General features: G+C 34.6%; 1 protein-coding gene across 4 annotated transcripts in view; it reads right to left on the reverse strand.

The window, feature by feature from the left end:
• Positions 1-19192, reverse strand: part of LOC143234380 (sodium- and chloride-dependent glycine transporter 2-like) — an 80854-nt gene that overhangs the window by 33922 nt on the left and 27740 nt on the right. For all 4 annotated transcript variants that reach the window (XM_076471699.1, XM_076471696.1, XM_076471697.1 and 1 more), the window contains 3 exons: positions 14445-14569; positions 9599-9711; positions 6588-6716 (listed from right to left, as the gene is read on the reverse strand). In XM_076471699.1, coding sequence (XP_076327814.1) covers positions 6588-6716; positions 9599-9711; positions 14445-14569 — 367 coding nt within the window. The remainder of the gene's footprint in view (positions 1-6587; positions 6717-9598; positions 9712-14444; positions 14570-19192) is intronic.

Here is a 19192-nt window from a genome sequence, read left to right on the forward strand (position 1 = left end):
TCTTTACCATTATAACTTCAACAACTAAGATCACTGCAGCAAGAAAAATACGTAAATTCTCATATTTGTAGTCCACATAGATGAACAGTTATCACATAAGATATGGATCTATATATACAGGAACTAAAAGTTTACTTATTCAGTCAAATAAATTGAAAAACCTATTCTAAGCACAGGAGAGTTCACACAGTTCTATGTGCATTCCAAATTACCAGCAGCCGTGTCAAAAATATTGGAATCTGTGCTGCATGTGTAAAATAGGTGCTTGAAGGGAAGCATATGAAATGGGCTTCAGATGAACATATTTCTGTGTAAAGGACTGTTATCTCCATTCACTAGCATTAGTGTATATCATGCTGTTTAACGTGAAAATCAACAAATTAAGGCTTTTGATGATATATAAGATACCATTCTTCTTGATAGCGCTAGAATTATCCTGCTTGACTGACTAGAAGAAAGAGATGGAATAGATGTCACAACCTACTATAAAACACAATCATACCCTATACCTATAGAAGTATTTGTTCAACGTCAAAAACAGTATATCAAAAGATGGCAGAAGCTAACCACAAAGCAAACACACTTATCTGTTGCAACAGTAAACTAGGGTATCTAGTTATAGAATTAAAAATTACAGCATTACTGGCATTACATCATTTTCCTTAACTGGATGATTAAACCTGTGCCGTCACTGATTATGATGGCAAGAATCAAACTAACCAGTTGAAGGTTATTCGAAAAATAATGGCAGATTTAAAATTTTTACTGTAATAAGAAATAAAAATTTGAAAAACAACTGCATTGTTGTTGAATCTTTTGTCCTGTAAAAATATTGTTCAAATGCTTGAAAAAGTGGTATCCATGGGCGACATATCTGTGGAATAAGGATAATGAGGCAATATTTCGTAGCCCATTTCCTTGAGGTTCTGCAACATCATTTGAGAAACGTGTGGCCAAGCATTATCAGGAAGCAAGATTGATCTTCTTCGATTGACTAATAGTGGCATTTTCTCACGCAGCTTTCTATGAATTTCTTTCAATTCTTAAGAGAAAACCTCAGCAGAGATATTCTGGCCCTGGTTGATCAAGCTGTAATGGACAATACCGGCCACAGACCACCATACAGTGACCATAATCTTCTGTTGGTGCAACTTCGACTTTGAAAAGTGTTTTGGAGCTCTGTCACGATTAAGCCATTGTGCAGACCGCTTTCAGTTGTCGTAAAGGACCTACTTTTCATCACAAGTGACAATTCGATCAAGAAATGAATCATTTCTGTTGCGCAAAATTAACATAGAGCACAGTTCAAATCGGAATTTTTTATGATTTTCACTGAGTCCTTGTGGATTCCATTTGTCAAGCTTCTTTACTTTTCCAACTTGCTCGATATTGTCCAAAATTGTGAAAATGCTAACACCCAATCCTTGTGCCATTTCTTGAACAGTTTAGCGGGGGTTTCTTTTCATCAATGCTCTCAGTTAGTCATTTTCAACAGTACAAAGGGGTCCTCTGCCCTCCTCATCTTCAAGACTCACATCTCCAATACGAAACGTTTGGAACCAACGCTGTACTGTACGTTCGGAGGTGATTTCTTCGCCCTATACATGGTTGATATTGCGAGTTGTTTGTGATATATTATGATCAAATTTGAATTCATGTAAAAAAAAATGATGCGCAACTTTTTTCCATCATTAATTGTAAGAGTCTGAAATACTGAAAATAAAGTTTTAGAAACGAATCAAAGCACTAATTAAGTGTGTGTGTGTGTGTGTTTCTTATAGCAAAGCCACATCGGGTTATCTGCTGAGCTCACCGATGGGAATCGAACCCCTAATTTTAGCGTTGTATATCCGTAGACTTACTGCTGTACTAGCGAAGGGCAAAAGCGTTAATGAATAGAACAAAGTTTTAGTTTTTAAATGGTATATATGAAGTCGTAAAAAAGACAGGTTTCTAATCCCTATAAATGACTAAAATTTTAGTATAAAAATCCAACGTTATTTTTCAAACAACCCAACATATTTAGCTTGATCAGAAAAATCATTGAAGTTTGTCCAGGATTTCATTGTTTCACAATCGGTTTGTAAACAGAGAAGATGACATATGAAAAGATTCTATTCAGAGAAACATATCGGCAAAGTATTTGTTCACCATGGGACAATCCTTGAACCACCACAAAAAACAATTAATTCAGATATCAGATATTTAGAAGAGAAAATTTTTATAATTTCAAATTATGCATGTGTTGTTTCATATGTTTTACAGCAACATCAAACATTACAAATAAAGAAGCTAGACGAAAGGGATCAAGTTTCAGTACTCTTGACAAGAACAATCGATTGGTTCGTTCCTCTTAACTGTATTAAGGATTCTATGCACCACGTTACTCCAGGAGATCCAAATGGTCTTATGAACATGACTGTAAATAACATTTGTAAGAAATCTTATGACACAATACTATTCTCACCTCCAAACGATGTGCAACAAGCTTTTCCAGAAAAATGTATTAGAAGAAAAGTTATATTTGCACTGTTATGTCCGAAGATGACATTTAAAGAAATGACAGAGAGATTTAAGATTGGAAAACAAGCTTTTGAAATAGCTAGATGGCATTTTCGTCGATTGAAGCCAAGGTTTAAGCTAAAACCTTGAAAACGATCTGTTTGTTTGTTTATCGAATTTCGCGCAAAGCTATACGAGAGCTATCTGCGCTAGCGTCCCTAATGTAGCAGTGTAAAACAAGAGGGAAGGTAGCTAGTCATCACCTCCCACTGCCAACTCTTGAGCTACTCTTTTACCAATGAATTGACTGTCACTTTATAACACCCCCATGGCTAAAAGAGCGAGCATGTTTGGTACAACGGCGATTCGAACCCGCAACCCATATATTACGAGTCGAGCGCCTTAACCATTTGGCCATGACGGGCTCATTACGAACTGTCCAGCATTACTGTAAGCAAGCCACACTGAAAGCGGTAAAGTAGCATTGATCAAGGTGATGAGAATTATCCCACTGACGCCAAGGCCTTCGTATCTACTCTGAAGACAAGGAACAAAAACACAACAAACTATGCTTGATCTTAGCCAAGAAACCGAGAGGGTGTGTCAACAACACAGCACCACATGTACATCTTCTAAGGTGGATATTCAACTAAGTTGTTTATTACTGTGTACTATGGTACTCATAAACTTGCGATAGCATCACTAAATCTGCGAATTTGTTCGCAAATCTTTGTGTAGAATTTTAGTTCAACCTGAAAGCGCTAAAAGTAATGTTTTAGTTCATTCCGGAATGACTTTTAAGCCCAAACCTTGGAAGCACTGTTAACATTACAGAAAAAATTACATACAGTAGAAAACATTTTAAAAAATTATTTTAGGGAAGAGCTGAAATAACCTATCAATATATGACATCGAGTGCTGCTTCAGTGCCAATTACAAGCATAAATATGCTCGTCTGGCCTGTAGTTTTGCCAAATCTCCCTTAAAACGTTTGAGTGAAAACAGAATCTAATAAACGCTAAAAAAGTAACTATATAAATAGGGAAGTTCTGAGCCGCTAGGTGAAAAAAAATTGAAATTTTCATTTCGTACATACGAGATCATAAGTAATATAAATAGCAACTTTGTTGTGTTTAGAGTTCGTTACTAAAAACTCTATAACTTAGAATAGTATGGCAATATTGACAATATTCACATATGGGAATGACAAGTGTCACACACAATCAAGAAGTAAGACTAAGGGGTTGTTTCTTTTGTTTGCTGTTAAGCACAAAGCTACACAAATGACTATCTGTGCTCTGTCCACCATGGGTATCGAAACCTGGTTCATAGTTGTACATATCCGCAGACATACTGCTGTGCCACTGGGGGCAGCACTTTAGGGATTCGCCAGTATTGTGTTATTTTCTCGTACACACAAGATGAGACCTTCAATGGCTCCGTTGAGTAACAATATGAAACAAGCAAAGAGATGGATCCACAATCAAACATTTGATAAATACTGATAACACCCGAAAGTTTTCCACACTTTTAATGATCATTCTAATTTTGACAGGCTGAGCATGCCTTAAAGGTTAACGTGTCGGATTATGGACCTGCATATCAACCTTCGCTTTGCACTTATGTGGTTTTGGCTACACTGTAAGGGGTAACAATCAAGTTATTCTGCTAGACAAGTGTAGCCCAATAGTTAGTGGTAAATGTTGTTCACTGGCTGCTTTTTTCTTAGTCTATATCAGAAATGCCAACCATTACGACTTGAGCGTAATCATTCGATTTTGATGTATACATTACGACTATACGCTCATACAGACAAATATTACGACTTGTTGCAACTGCCAAATTATTACATATGATATAGGCTTATGCAATAAAGTGATAAATTGTTCCCCCAAGGCTTTGAGAGAGTGAAAAGAAAATTTCTAGTGAGATACAAATACATTTTGATAATAAATAAAAGACATAGTCCAAACGGCTACTTGCGATAATCATGGTTGTGCTTGAAATAATAAAAAAAATGTTACATCTCACCAACAAAAGGCTGAGGCGAAGACAAAAGTGATGCAGATAATGACATTTATGAGTAAGAATTCAGAATATGAAACCATAAATGCAGAAGTGATGTTCACGCAATTCGTCATTGCTCATAATTTACCCCTAGCTGTAGCCGATCATGCAGGACATCTATTCAGAAAAATGTTCCCAGACTCTGATATAGCGAAAAAATATGGCTGTGCTAGAACCAAAACTACAGCCATTGTACCAATGTTGGGTTGTGAAGATGACAAAATGATTTCAAGCATACTTACTAACAGTGTTTACAGTTTAGCCTTAGATGGATCAACAGACATGAATGACTCAAAACTGTATCCAGTGGTTGTACGATATCTTGACCCTTTGCTTGGAAAAATTGTTTGTTCTCTTATGACAATGGTGGAATAGAAAGAAGCTTCAATGGGAAAGAATATTTTCAAGCTTTTGGACCACGAACTGACAAAGAGGAAATTCCATGGGAAAACTGTCTGAGTTTTTCTTCAGACAATGCTTCACTTATGTCTGGTGTAGGCAAAGGTGTGATGGAACACATCTCAAGACGACAGCCTAGCATTTACTTCATGGGCTGTGTCTGTCACCTCATGAATATTGCTGCCCAGAAAGCTTCCAGAGAACTGCCCTGCCCAGTTTCTGATAAATTGATAGATATCTACTATTTTCTGGACAAAAGTGCTAGCAGAAAATAACATTTCAAAGAGTTTTAAAAATTGTATGACAAAGAAACAAGAAAAAATCTACAACTTGTTAATACAAGATGGCTATCACTTGGGGTATGCTTCAACAGAATATTGGACATGTGGAAGCCATTGAAGAAGTATTTTCACTGTGAAAAAAAAACTAGATTCAAAAGGATCTAAACGTGTAGCTCAGTCATGCAGCAAGACTTTAACAGTCAAGACACCCTCCCAGCCACACAGGGGCACAGTCAAGAGACCCTCCCAGCCACACAAGGACACAGTCAAGACATCCTCTCAGCCACACAGGAACACAAGACAACAATCTCCAAAAGCAGACAAAGAAACATTTGAAAGTTAGATGTTTTCTTGGACAACAAAATGAAACAGTCTGTTTCCTCTAAATGATTAACTTCTGATTCATGCAGAGGTTGCTGATCCAAAACTGAAAGTCAGCAAAGATTTCTTTTCTCTATGCTTCTTCACAGACAGGTATCATTTCCTTGTCAATACACATGAACACAACACTATTGACAAGTTAGAAGGGCAATATTTGAACTATCAAATTGATACTTTCTCAGAAACTGTCCTTCAGTTGAATGTTGACAACTTTTGGGTTCAGCTGTCTACAGTTAAGGATGGAAATAGCAACCAGAAGTATGACATTCTGTGTATGGTTATGCTTGGAATTCTTACAATTTTCCATTCTAATGCTGACAGTAAAAGGATATTTAGTTTAGTGACTAAAAACAAAAGCAAGTTCAGACCAAACTTGAGCACCTCAGTTTTGAGCAGTATTATAACACACAAGATGTATATGTAGTCAAATGGACAATGTTGTTATAACTCCCAACCATCCAGAGACATTCTCATGAAAGCAAAGGCTGCAACAGCTGCAAAACTATTACAATAAGTGTCATAAACATCATATAAACTAGTCTTTATACACAGGCTTTTTCTGCTTACTGTTTGTGCATGTTCAATGTTGTTTGTTACTCTGAACTAAATAAAAGACATAATTTCAAAATAATTTTAATTAATTTATTGAATACACAAAACACAGTCATAAATGAACAATCTATAGCAGTAATAAATAATAATAGTTATAATAATAATATAATAATAAACAGCTTAGATACATTAGTCAGGCCTAGTAACCGCAAATGATAAAGGGCTCTGCCTAAAATCATAACGCTCAGTCATTTGAAATAGTTGGCATCTGTGCTATATACGTTCAAAATTAGGAATAGCTAGCCGAGTTAGTCATTGAATAGCTTTGTGCGCATTAGACGCAAATAAATCTAAAATTGGGAGAAAAATTATACATTTAACGTGTAAATGGATAACTAAACTTACCCGGGCACACATCGGGAGACCTAACAGGAAACAAATCGAACACGTAACTATAACAATCCATGGCTTTGATGAACGCAGAACTGGCCATTCATCTTGAATTGCAGTAATCAAAGTTTCACACATAGTAAACTAAAGAAAATCACAATATAAATACTGAGTTGTTTCGCATAAAAATGCATTGAATTAAAATACATCCACTAACACACAGTGCAACAGTTTAAAAAAAGTGTTAACTTCTCAAGTGAAAAGTATGTTTCATATGCTATTGGGAATTACGATAATTAACATACCCATATTTAGACACATGATAATGAACATGCCCACATTTGGAACTATGATAATTAATGTATCCATACTTAGATCTCTGAAAATTAATATACCCATATTTGAAACTGTGATAACTAACATACCAAACATAGTGGTATTTTATAATTGTGGCCTACATAAATAAATAATATACGGACAAGAACATCAAATCAAAAAGGCACTGAATAGCTTAGCTTAAAATAATATTATTATTAGCGTACAGCCTGTCAAAAATGATGGGGCAAGTACTACCATCCCACATCATAGTTTACCCTAACCTCACATTTCATAATTAACTGAAGTAAATTTTGCAAAATCAAATGTTACCAATAAAGATACAGAAGAGTGCAGCCTTGGCAGTCAAACTTCGCCAAATTCCTTTGTGAGCCAATCAAATTTAAACTCCTATTTCGAGAAATTTAGCGTTATGTGACGCGACACACACTCTCTTTTACATAATTTAGTTTTATCTTTGTTTGCTGGTTTGAATTGGAAAATAAGTAAGGTGAACTGATACTTTCCCTATATAAACGCGTTAACTGTAAAAAAAAAAACGTAATACAAAATATCCAGTTTTTCGTAATTTCAGTAGGATTTGAAAACAAAGCGTCAGGTGTTGCATAATAGGAATTTATGTGACAGCACCTTACACAAATATTACTAAAATGTGTTACACGTTATTCCAAACAACATTACAAATAAGTTGATCGGAAACACAGTTAAGCAGTTGTTCTATTGGGTTTAAGAATAATTCGTGAGCGTTTTATCAAGTTAAAAAAATATATTCATAAATGAAACGCTTTCGCAAAATATTTCATGTCATTTGGTAGATAATTTTTTGCTCTAATAGATGGTGTGTTTGATTTTCATATGTCTTTAATTTTTGCTTTCATTTTCAGCTCATTAAATGGAATGTCAAGTGGACAAAATCGAGCATTTTCGACACCATCTGCTTTTCGCATTTAATTTCTTGCAATTTCGTTTAAAACAATGCATACTATATACCTAGGTATTACATGAAATAAAGTATCATAATAAATGTTTTGGGTGTAATGTGTTCATGCATTGAAGTATTGTATAGTCTTGCATGTAATGCTTGAATGAAATTATTTAAAAACGTTCACGAATTATTCCTCAACCTAATAGAAAATATTTCAGGAATTTATAGAGGTTGAATTGAATTAGTTAAGTTTATTTCAGAATAACTAAAATTTTACATTTTTAATGCTCTTAGTTTAGCGTTAAAGTTAAGAGCAAGGCTACAAATGTTCCACAGTACACATAGTCTCTCCATTAAATGTTTAGATTTGACGCCATCCTGCTGCGTTTATTTAATTACGCTGCAATTAATATTAGTTATGATTACGGAAAGAAACTAAAAAAAATATCTACATTTTGAAGATCTTTATGTTAATGTAACTGAGAAGGTTATCCTTCCTTATATCTCCTTTGTAGATTAAAACCAGATTCAGACAATAATCCACAAGTTATTTTGATTAATAGTTCTGAGCCTGGCATGGACTAGCGCGTTAAGGCGTGCGCTTCGTAATCTCAGGGTCCCGGGTTCGCGCCCGAGTCGCACCAAACATGCTTGCCCTCCCAGCCGTGGGGGCGTTATAATGTGACGGTCAATCCCACTTTTCGTTGGTGAAAGAGTAGCCCAAGAGTTGGCGGTGGGTGGTGATGACTTGCTGCCTTCCCTCTAGTCTTACACTGCTAAATTAGGGACGGCTAGCACAGATAGCCCTCGAGTAGCTTTGTGCGAAATTCCAAACAACAACAAATTAATAGTTTTCAACCTTTTCTGGCAGGGCCCTATCTAGGTTAGTGAGAAAAGTGCGTTCGTACAGGTCGCCAACTTGAACAGGAACGTTAATTGACCAACAAATTCAATGTTGGTAGATATTTAGTTTTAATATTTCAGGGAAAGTCAACAATTTGTTTAGTTTCTCATCGCCCCCTGTTTAGCTAATACGTTAGTTGAAGCTATTATGATAATTAAAACTTAGGGGACTTGCCTTTGGGTTTCGTGATTTTTAGTTTGCTTGCATGGGTTGCAAAGGAGAAAACAGGCCAAGAAGATTTGTTGTTTTTTTTTATGTCGCGCAAAGCTACTTGAGGGCTATTTGCGCTAGCCGTCCCTGATTTAGCAGTTTAATACTAGAGGGAAGGCAGCTATTCATCACCACCCACCGCCAACTCTTGGGCTACTCTTTTACCAACGAATAGTGGGATTGACCGTCACATTATAACGCCCCCACGGCTGGGAGGACGAGCATCTTTGTGCGACCGGGATTCGAACCCGCGACCCTCGGATTACAAGTCAAACGCCTGAACACGCTTGGCCATGCCGGGCCGGCCAAGATGAAGACGGGAAATGCCGTTTTCCTGTTTAACGGGTTGGGTCTGGGACCCTGTCGAATTTGTGTCGCCTGAGGCGTCATATGTGTCGTTACGGTACTGAGCTTACGACCCAACTGCAAATATTAATCACTTGTCGCTATTCAGTAAATAAATGTTGCATAAAAAGTATGGTTTACTAAACAATTATGAAATAAATAATCTATCAGTCATTTTCAAAGTCTGTTTTCGACTATTTCACACATATTGACATAATTTTTAGACAGCACATAATAATACAACTTTGAAATTCTAAACATTTCTCAAAGTAATACTGATAAAAGAAAACATTTTTAAAGACTTACCTGACTATCCAAACCCAAAGTAATGAACATGAAGAAAAACATGAAAGACCACAAAGGCGAGATTGGAAGCTTTGTTATGGCTTGTGGATAAGCAATAAAAGCTAGTCCCTGACCTGTTGTAAGAAATAATTGTCATTGACAAAGATAATGCATGATAGTAAAAATCAAACGTTAAGTATACAAAATGCTAGCTTATGTATAGGTCCTTGGAGCTTTATGTTTTGTTCTCTATTCTACAGTGTAACCTGGATGATATAATGTATTTTTATTCTATAGTTTAACCTTGGTGATATAATGGATTTTTATTTTATATTTTAACGTGGGCGATATATTTTTTTTAATATTTTGTGGGCAAACGCTTGCTATGTGTTTTAAACCTTGTATGTATCAATGTTGGTTTTACCGTAAACTGTAAAACGTAAGATGCAGTGTTTTTTTGCCTGAACGTATCACTCTAAGTTTTATCGTACATGCAACAAACTTCTGTGGCGGAGTTAATTACCTGAATGGAGTCATTGAAAACTTCTGATAAAAGATTATTTATACGTTGCTCACCCCAAGTCGCCTATCGGAAGATGTGGAGTTTTGCTTTAATAATCTATATAAGGAATATACAAAGCATTAACATCAGCAGCTGTGGCTGCTTTGGCCACAGTGCTAGATTCAATTTCTTGTATTCTGATATTACCAGTGGTCTTGCTATCAACTATCAATGTTCATTGAGAAGTGTCCTAAGCGATTTAAGGGCTTTCAAATAGTATAAATGATAGAATTTGCACACTAGTTTACTTCTATGTAAACCAAAGCAAGTGTAACTGCATGCAACTCAGTAATTAACACAATCTGTAGAATGGATTTTCTGAGCAATTAAAGAGTTACAGTAAATCATTGCTGAGCCAACAGAATTACCTGATGTCGAGCGATTCGTAAAAATTAGAACACAAGAACTTTAGTGCTCACTGACATCACCCTCCATGGAACCCTACAAGGGATATATTACCGTTTCAAAGATTAATTACATATAGATGGCACTAGAAAGACACCCAAGTTTCGTGGCAAGCACCTGAATTAATTAATAATTAATGTCCACAATATTCGTTGTACATAACAAAGTTTGGAGGCGGGATAAATGGGTCACGAAAAATATTTATTAAAAATTTAATATAGTTACAATTTTTTAATGTTTGGCCATATTTTGTTATCATCACCAGGTAAAAACGTAGTAGAACCGCTCAATGTTAGTTACTATTTTACACTTGTGATACAATTTTTTTCGTTGCCCTTTCAGACCGTCTTCAAATTTTATTGATCTTAAACTAGACTTTTTGTCATTCTATTCGTTGAAGATGTCTAATATAGGCATTCAATTACTTCAGGCACAATTCACCGTGTAGAAATAACTCAGGATCTCTCATCTACCGGAATTATAGTTCAAAGTGTTATATTGCATAACTCAACAACCTCGTATGAGAGACGATGTCTGGATCACAAAGAAGGTAACATCTAAAGGCACGAATTTCTCTGGAAGGTCTCTTTCATATGTACAGGAATAAATATGGAGAGGTACATGACAATAAATACCTAGTTTTTTCTAATACCGTATTTTACGCCTTGTAAGATGTACTCTTTTTCTTTAAAAAAACCTTGAAAAATCTCCATGAGTCTTCCAAGAAAAAAGTAAGGAATTAAGCTTGTAAGAGGTTAATTTAGGGTCTACTCAAAACTGCCTCTAATACAGATCGTAATCTAATTACTTACTAATTACAAGTATTTTCAAAAGCATAAACCATTCAGTTCAACAAATATTGTTGATATACTGTAATGAATGTCATGTATTTAACTGTATTTACTCAGTAGGTTAAAAAAGAGTAAAGGCTGCATCAAGGTGTTGGTTCTTCAGTCAAAGTAGTTTTTTCTTAGTATTGTCTTTCCAAAACTAGGGTGTGTCTTCCACGATATAGCGTCTTACAAGGCGTAAAGTATGGTAACTTAATGCCAGCGTCACCCATAAGACAAAATATAATTTCATGGTAAAATCTAGACCAAAAGACTGTAGTGTTTTTCTCGTGTGTTTTTGTTAAGGTGGTTCAAGTATACTCTGTGGTATATTACTTGTACGCAGTAACCTCAGATTTTTTGTTCTGTACGTGAGAGCTCTAGAGTTACAGCATGTTTTATTACTGGAGTGTATTTTAATTTCCTTGTAAAAACACTTGATATATATATATATGTATGTATATACAATGCTTATTTTATATTATATTACTTAAAGAGATAAAGATTATTTTACACTATAAACAAAGAGATGGAACGAATTTTGTTAAATGTGCGAATAGCAGCGTTAATCCTACCAAACACTAACCACGAGATACAATTGAAAAAGGATTACAAAATCAGAATATTCCCCCTCCCCCCGAATTATATGTTATGCGCAAATAGCATCCTTAATCCTATCAAACACAAACCATGAGATATAACTGAAAGATGTTTACAGATGTAGGATATCCTGCTGAGTTTTGATAGATATATAATATATCTATCTTTCTGGAATCTCACTCTTTATCCTTCTCTTTCAATAGTATAATTTTTTGTGTCTTACCGAGTGTATATTGATTTAACGAAACATCCGCAGGATGTTTAATATGACGATCCATCCTACTATTTCTTGGTAAAAGTGTAGTAAAAGGATTAGCAGTGAGTGGTGTTTACTAGCTGCCTTCCTTATAGTCTTTCAATGCAGATAGCCTTTAAATAGTTGTGCGCAAAATTCAAAATAAACCACACTACATTCAAGCGTAGCTTATTTAGGCATTTTGTGAAATCTGTCTTATACCTCATCTAGATTATTATTATGTATGGGCATATTAACGTGTACAGCAGTGTAGGACATCTAAATAAACAAATATAAACACATACTAGAATTGGAGAAGTGTGAAATATAGTATCATATCAACAAAACGAATGATAAATAAAGGCAACTTAAATACCAAATCATCTGTGGCCGTTTTTCTTCCTTCTAAAACAAAGTTTGTGATTACGCTCTACTGTATAATATTTTTTTGCATTAAAGCAATTCAATTCATTTGTTTGATATTAAGCACAAAGCTACACAATGTGTTATGTGTGCTCTGCCCACCATAGGTATAGAAACCTGGTTTATATTATTGTAAGTTCTCAGGCATATCGCTGTGCCACTGGAAGCTAAATAAAAGAAACAGTAGACAGTAACCGTAGTATCTAACTATGTATGCCATGTTTTGCATTAGTAACTCTTCGTGTATATATATATGTGTGTGTGTGTATATACTTCAAAGAAAATTAATACTGATAAAGTTAAGTAAACAAAATCAAAAGGAAGGACTGCGTTAAAAACAGCAAATCCAAACTTATGACTAATTATATTAATTTGTTATAACTTGAAAACAAGCCAAAAATTTTGTTAAAATATACAAGAAACGCTGCACTAATTAAAAAGATCTCAAGGCCATTTAACAGCTGGGCACTACATTATGTGGATGTACAACTTGCTGCATATAAAGGCTTGTTTAGAGTATGATAGTCACAGTAGATTTAATACATGTGTGATGGTTGGGCACTTTTGCTAGTTTATTTAGATAACTAGATGAGACTCTTCATACTAATATAAATCGTTTACTGGGCTACCAATTAGTGTCTTTTTATCATAACGGGGGCTGGAATGCTAAGGTATGATTTTAACTTACTTACCCCCAAATGGTAGTACCTTATTTTTATTTTTCATCGTTTTCTTATTTTTATTTTAACTTGGGAGAACAGCCACCTTCCCACAACTGTCTGCAGGTAGTGAAGGGTAATATGAATGTGGGACGTTGTGGGCTTGAGCACCAACTTCTCTCTCTCCTAATGTCTAATTTTCTTATGTGAAACTAGCGAAATGGAGGTTAAGACTGATAGACAGTGTATCACCACCGCAATGTGAGTCCTACTTTCTCTGTCACCTCCAAAACTGAGGATACATTTTATAATCCCACGTTGTAGCTTGTATTCTAGGATCCTTCTCAAAAATATGCAGCGTATTTTGTTTTATGTTAATGTGTTTTGTTTATGGCTTAAACATTTATTATTATACTGTAATTAATCAGAGGTTGGGATTTGCTATTTTTAACGCAGTCCTACGTCATGATTTTGTTTATTCATTTAGCTTCATTTGGATGTAATTATTTGATTTCACTATATATATGTATATCCTATACACACACACATACACATTTCTCTATAGTCTTCTTTATATTGATTATATATGAATCCATTTCAAAGTATTTGAATATATATATATATATATATACACACACACTAAGACTTGCCAAAAAGCAAAATAAGTAACAGCATAAAATTATAGGACAAATAAATTGCACTTCTATTATAATAAATAAGATAAAGTGTAATTAGAATAATATTTTAAATTAAAATGAAAGTATATTGACCAGATTTAATTATTTTAAGCACCTGTAATGCAATTAATCTATACATAGACTGTATTAAATGTTTATACATTGGACAATATATGTTTTTAATTTCAATTTTTTTACTTTTAGTTGAAAAGCTATATTTGTATGTGTTGTGAAATTCTAAGTAAAACTATTTCCTGAAGAGTGAATTTGAAGTAACGAAACCGTTAGAATAAATTAATAAAAGAAAGAAAGAATTATGATATACCAGTGTTTTCGTATACCATACATACATGTATATATATACTATAAATCACAACATAAGATGAAAAATTACGTCTTTTTTTTTCCATAGTAGTATTATTTTAGGAAAACTCATAAGTTCGTTTAGTGTGAGCATTAAATACAAAATGTTTTACCTGAATCTACAACATCTTCTATACGTACATCTAATGTGTACGCCATGAACCCTAGTATTGAGAAGATCACAAATCCAGCAAACACACTTGTGCAGCAGTTGGACAAAGCAATTAATACAGCGTCTCTGGTAAAGACAATAAAATTATCAGCAAGTAACAGCTGTTATTTTGGAATGTTTTTATTTTGTGGGTGTATTGCTTACTTTACAGCATGACCTACAATATTATTAGTTGGTTTCAGTCTAATCTCTTAAATCGTATTTTTATCTGCTGTTGAAATTCATTTCGAGTGCTTCATTACATTTTAACAGACATTTAAAGCATACATTTTAAGCAGAGTGACACAAACCAAATTTATGAAGTATTCTGAAGTAAAAACAAAGATATTTACTATTATCCAATGTCTTTAGAAAGCTTTTTCTATATTATTTTATTATGTTTTATGACTGCTACTTTGCGCGTCGTTATTTAGACCAAATTTTTCTATGTATCAACAGACCCACTTTATTATGCTGCAATTAAATATTCATAGGTTAGCGTGTCATGATATGGTATGTATAGGGACTTATTTCACATATATCCTTCAATTCATGATTGCTATCAAATTCTTGTTTCTTTAATTTTCATTACAATTTTTGGTTTTCAAAAATTTTGGCATTCAGTTTAAAATGCTTATCTTAATTATTTTGATGTTACGATACTATTTTCCTATTTTTTCTATCTTTCACTCTCAAACGTTCACTTTTTACTTTTTTAATATCCCCTTTCTTTCTTATGTATTCTATTATTTAGAATTAAATATACTTTTTCTCCTACGTGTATGCATACTACATGTATACAGAATCAAGTCTAATTCTAACTCGCCACGTTTGTCCATTAGTTTATCAGTAATTTTACGTAGTTGTTTCATTTTTCTTCAAACACAATTAACTTCCTCCCTTACCCTCTTTATCTTTCATAATGAGATCCTTGTTTCTTTAGTTTTGACTGTTTTTAATATTTTTTTCATGCGCTATCGTATTTTTATTACTTTAATTTTCTCTAGTTATTATCTATTCAAGTACTAGATAAATTAAAATTTATAGTTCAGTCATCTTTGTTCATTCATTTTGTGTATATACACATATATATATACATATACTTTTGCTACATTTTACAATTAATCATTTTTACCCATTCTACCAATCACAACCATATTTTTTCTGCCCTTAAGGAAGTAATTAGGATGCCATTTGAAAGACGAAAGTGGGGAATACATTATCAACACCAGAGAACATGTTATTATGGATGCGTGGTTTGGAAAGAAGCTACACATCATGATTTTGTCATCATCACGTGTGAGAGGATAGCAGGAACAACATCATACGATTACGTCATCAACATTATAATTATGATTGGTTCTTTCTGCGACTTATTTTGACTTTTAGTTTCATTATAATGTTTTTATTTTGTGGGTGTATAGTATACTAATGCAATTTATCTACTATATCTACTACACTACTAATGAAATTAAATTAATATATTCTGTTATAATCGAAGCTGGAATGCGAACCTCAAGAGGTAAGTTTATCTTACTTACCCCAAACGGTAGTACCTTATTTCTTTTATTTTGGAGAGCAGTCGCCTTCCACAGTTGTCTGCAGACAGTAAAAGGCGACGTAGATGTGGTACGTTGTGGGCTTGAGCACCCACATATCTTCTCCTAATTTGTATTTCTATTGATGATTTTTTTCATACATATCTTCATGTTAGACTAGCTAACGGAGGTATCCCCACACCAATGTGAGTTATATTTCCACAGTTACACACACATACACTGCTGGCCAAAATCTTAAGGCCAATGAACATAAAGAAAAAATATGCATTTTGCGTTTTTAGACTCAGCCATTTATTTGAGTAAAGCTTCGAAAGATGAAAATAAGAAAAGGAAAAATAAAAATAAAAACTTTTTTGGCATTTAATAGGAAAAATGTGAACTCTATGAAATTAGCCTAAATACTAGCTGGTCAAAAGGTTAAAGCCATACTGAAACGAAGCGTTAATCGGTAAACACGTAACGAAATTTAGTAATTTGTGTTCAAGCATTAGCGTTGTCAACATCTCCCACTGACATCTCCTGTGTTACATTGGGTAAAAACATGACAGAGTTTGAAAGTGGCAGAATTATTGAGCTGCAAAAGCAAGGTCTCTCTCAACGTGCCATCGATGGTGAGATTGGGTGTAGTAAAACTGCTGTTGCAAATTTCTTAAAATACCCTGAGGGATACGGAACGAGAATTTCAAGTGGTCGGCCCAAGAAAATTTCGCCGGTGTTGAGCAGGAGGATTCGACCGTTTGTTCGGCAAGACACTAGCCAATCGTCGAACCAGACTAAGGTCCTTACGGACGCAAAATGCAGCTCAAAAACAATAAGACGTCATCTACGAGAGAAAGGCTTTAAAAACCGTAATCGTCTTCAAAGGCCACGCCTCCTTCCATACCACGAAACAGCTCTGTTAAACTTTGCTGAGAAGTACCAAACATGGGACGTAGAAAAGTGGACGAAGGTTTTGTTCTCTGATGAGAAAAAATTTAACCTGGATGGTCCAGGTGGTTTACGCTACTGGCACGATAAGGATATCATACTGGAGACATTTTCTACACGACACAGTAGAGGAGGTTCCATCATGATCTGGGGTGATTTCTCCTTTCATGGAACAATGGAGCTTCAAGTTATACAGGAGCGTCAAACAGCAGCTGGTTATATTGGCATGTTGGAGAGAGCATTCTTATTGCCTGAAGGCCCTCGCTTGTGTAGAAATGATTGGATCTTTTAAAAGGACAATGCTGCAATCCACAATGCCCGCAGAACAAAGGATTTTTTCATGGCGAATAACGTTCTTCTTTTGGACCATCCAGCGTGTTCGCCTAAACTGCACCCCATTGAAAATGTTTGGGGTGGATGGCAAGGGAAGTTTAAAGAAATGGACGTCAATTCCAAACAGTGCATGATCTTCGTGAAGCCATCTTCATCACTTGGAATAACATTCCAGCCAGCCTTCTGCAAACGCTTATATCGACCATGCCAAAGCGAATGTTTGCAGTTATTCGCAATGACGGCCGTGCAACTCACTACTGAGACCCCTTGTTGGTCATTTCCTATCCTGTTTAGGACTTTTTTTTTGGTATGGTCTTAAACTTTTGACCAGCTAGTATTTAAGCTAATTTCATAGTGTTCACATTTTCCCTATTAAATGCTAATTTTTTTTTTTTTAATTTTCCTTTTTCTTATTTTCATCTTTCGAAGCTCTACTCAAATAAGTGGTTGAGTCTAACAAAGCAAAATGCATATTTATTTTTTTCTTTATGTTCATTGGCCTTAAGATTTTGGCTAGCAGTGTATATAAATATATTTGCTCAAAATATACTGAGATTTTTATGCAAGTTAAAATATAACCAATATGAAAATGTAAAATATGAGACATGTTTAAATTCGTTCTTAATTATAGAATAAAATTACAATCTACTATTTTGAATTTATGTACCCTATAACTGTTGAGAAATACAATTCCATGAATACACGTTCATTATTTTGTATGGATTAGGGAATTAAATCAACGCCCTTTTTAAGGGAAATAAACAAAAAAGTATGTTATACGATAAACTAATTATCAAAACAGAAACTATAAACCTAGCAAAATAATATGGAAAAATCAATCATTTTGTGAAGAACATTTTTATCGTTATACTAAATAATACGTAAAAACAATTAGAAATATAACAGTGGTGCTTAAATATTAGTATATACACGTGAAAAAAGACAAAAATTATAATGTTAATGGCGTAATCATATGATATCAACCCCTTTCCTCGCCAAGCGCCTTTTAGTGTTAATGACGTACTCTCCCTTTTCCTTCACATTCACTTCTCATTTGTCATTCTATTTTCTTACATATTTCTACCACTCACGATAAACTGTCTATTTCTTTATGTTTACGTATTCCTATCTTTCATGATTTAGCCATTCTTATCTCTTTACTACTTGTGCCATTCGTTTAGCCATTCTCATCTCTTTCTATATGTGCTACTAATTTAGTAAATCCGATTTCTTTATAACTTGTGCACTCATTTAGCTATTCTCGTCTCTTTACTACTTGGGCCCGGCATGGCCAAGCGTGTTAAGGCGTGCGACTCGTAATCCGAGGGTCGCGGGTTCGCATCCCCGTCGTGCCAAACATGCTCGCCCTTTCAGTCGTGGGGGTGTTATAATGTGACGATCAATCCCACTATTCGTTGGTAAAAGAGTAGCCCAAGAGTTGGCGGTGGGTGGTGATGACTAGCTGCCTTCCCTCTAGTTTTACACTGCTAAATTTGGGACGGCTAGCACAGATAGCCCTCGAGTAGCTTTGTGCGAAATTCCAAAAAACAAAATCAAACAAACTCTTTACTACTTATGTTACTCATTTAGCCATTACCTTCACTTTACTACTTGTGGCATCCATTTAGCCATTACCTTAACTTTACTACTTGTGGCATCCATTTAGCCATTCTTATTTTCTTTCTATTTAATACACATGCTTGAGATATTTCACGTTGGGTCTTCGGAAGTTAAGAAACTTACAACACTAAAAGTCTGAGGTTGACTTCAGTGGAGCAGCAAGAATAAGGTTATTCCATTTTGTAACATTTACATTGAAATACATACAACTAATGTTTAATATTTACTTATATTAACATTTATTATCATGCATGTATTATTTTTGTGCAAA

Source organism: Tachypleus tridentatus, chromosome 12 (assembly GCF_004210375.1).
Source record: "Tachypleus tridentatus isolate NWPU-2018 chromosome 12, ASM421037v1, whole genome shotgun sequence".
NCBI classification, from domain to species: domain Eukaryota; kingdom Metazoa; phylum Arthropoda; class Merostomata; order Xiphosura; family Limulidae; genus Tachypleus; species Tachypleus tridentatus.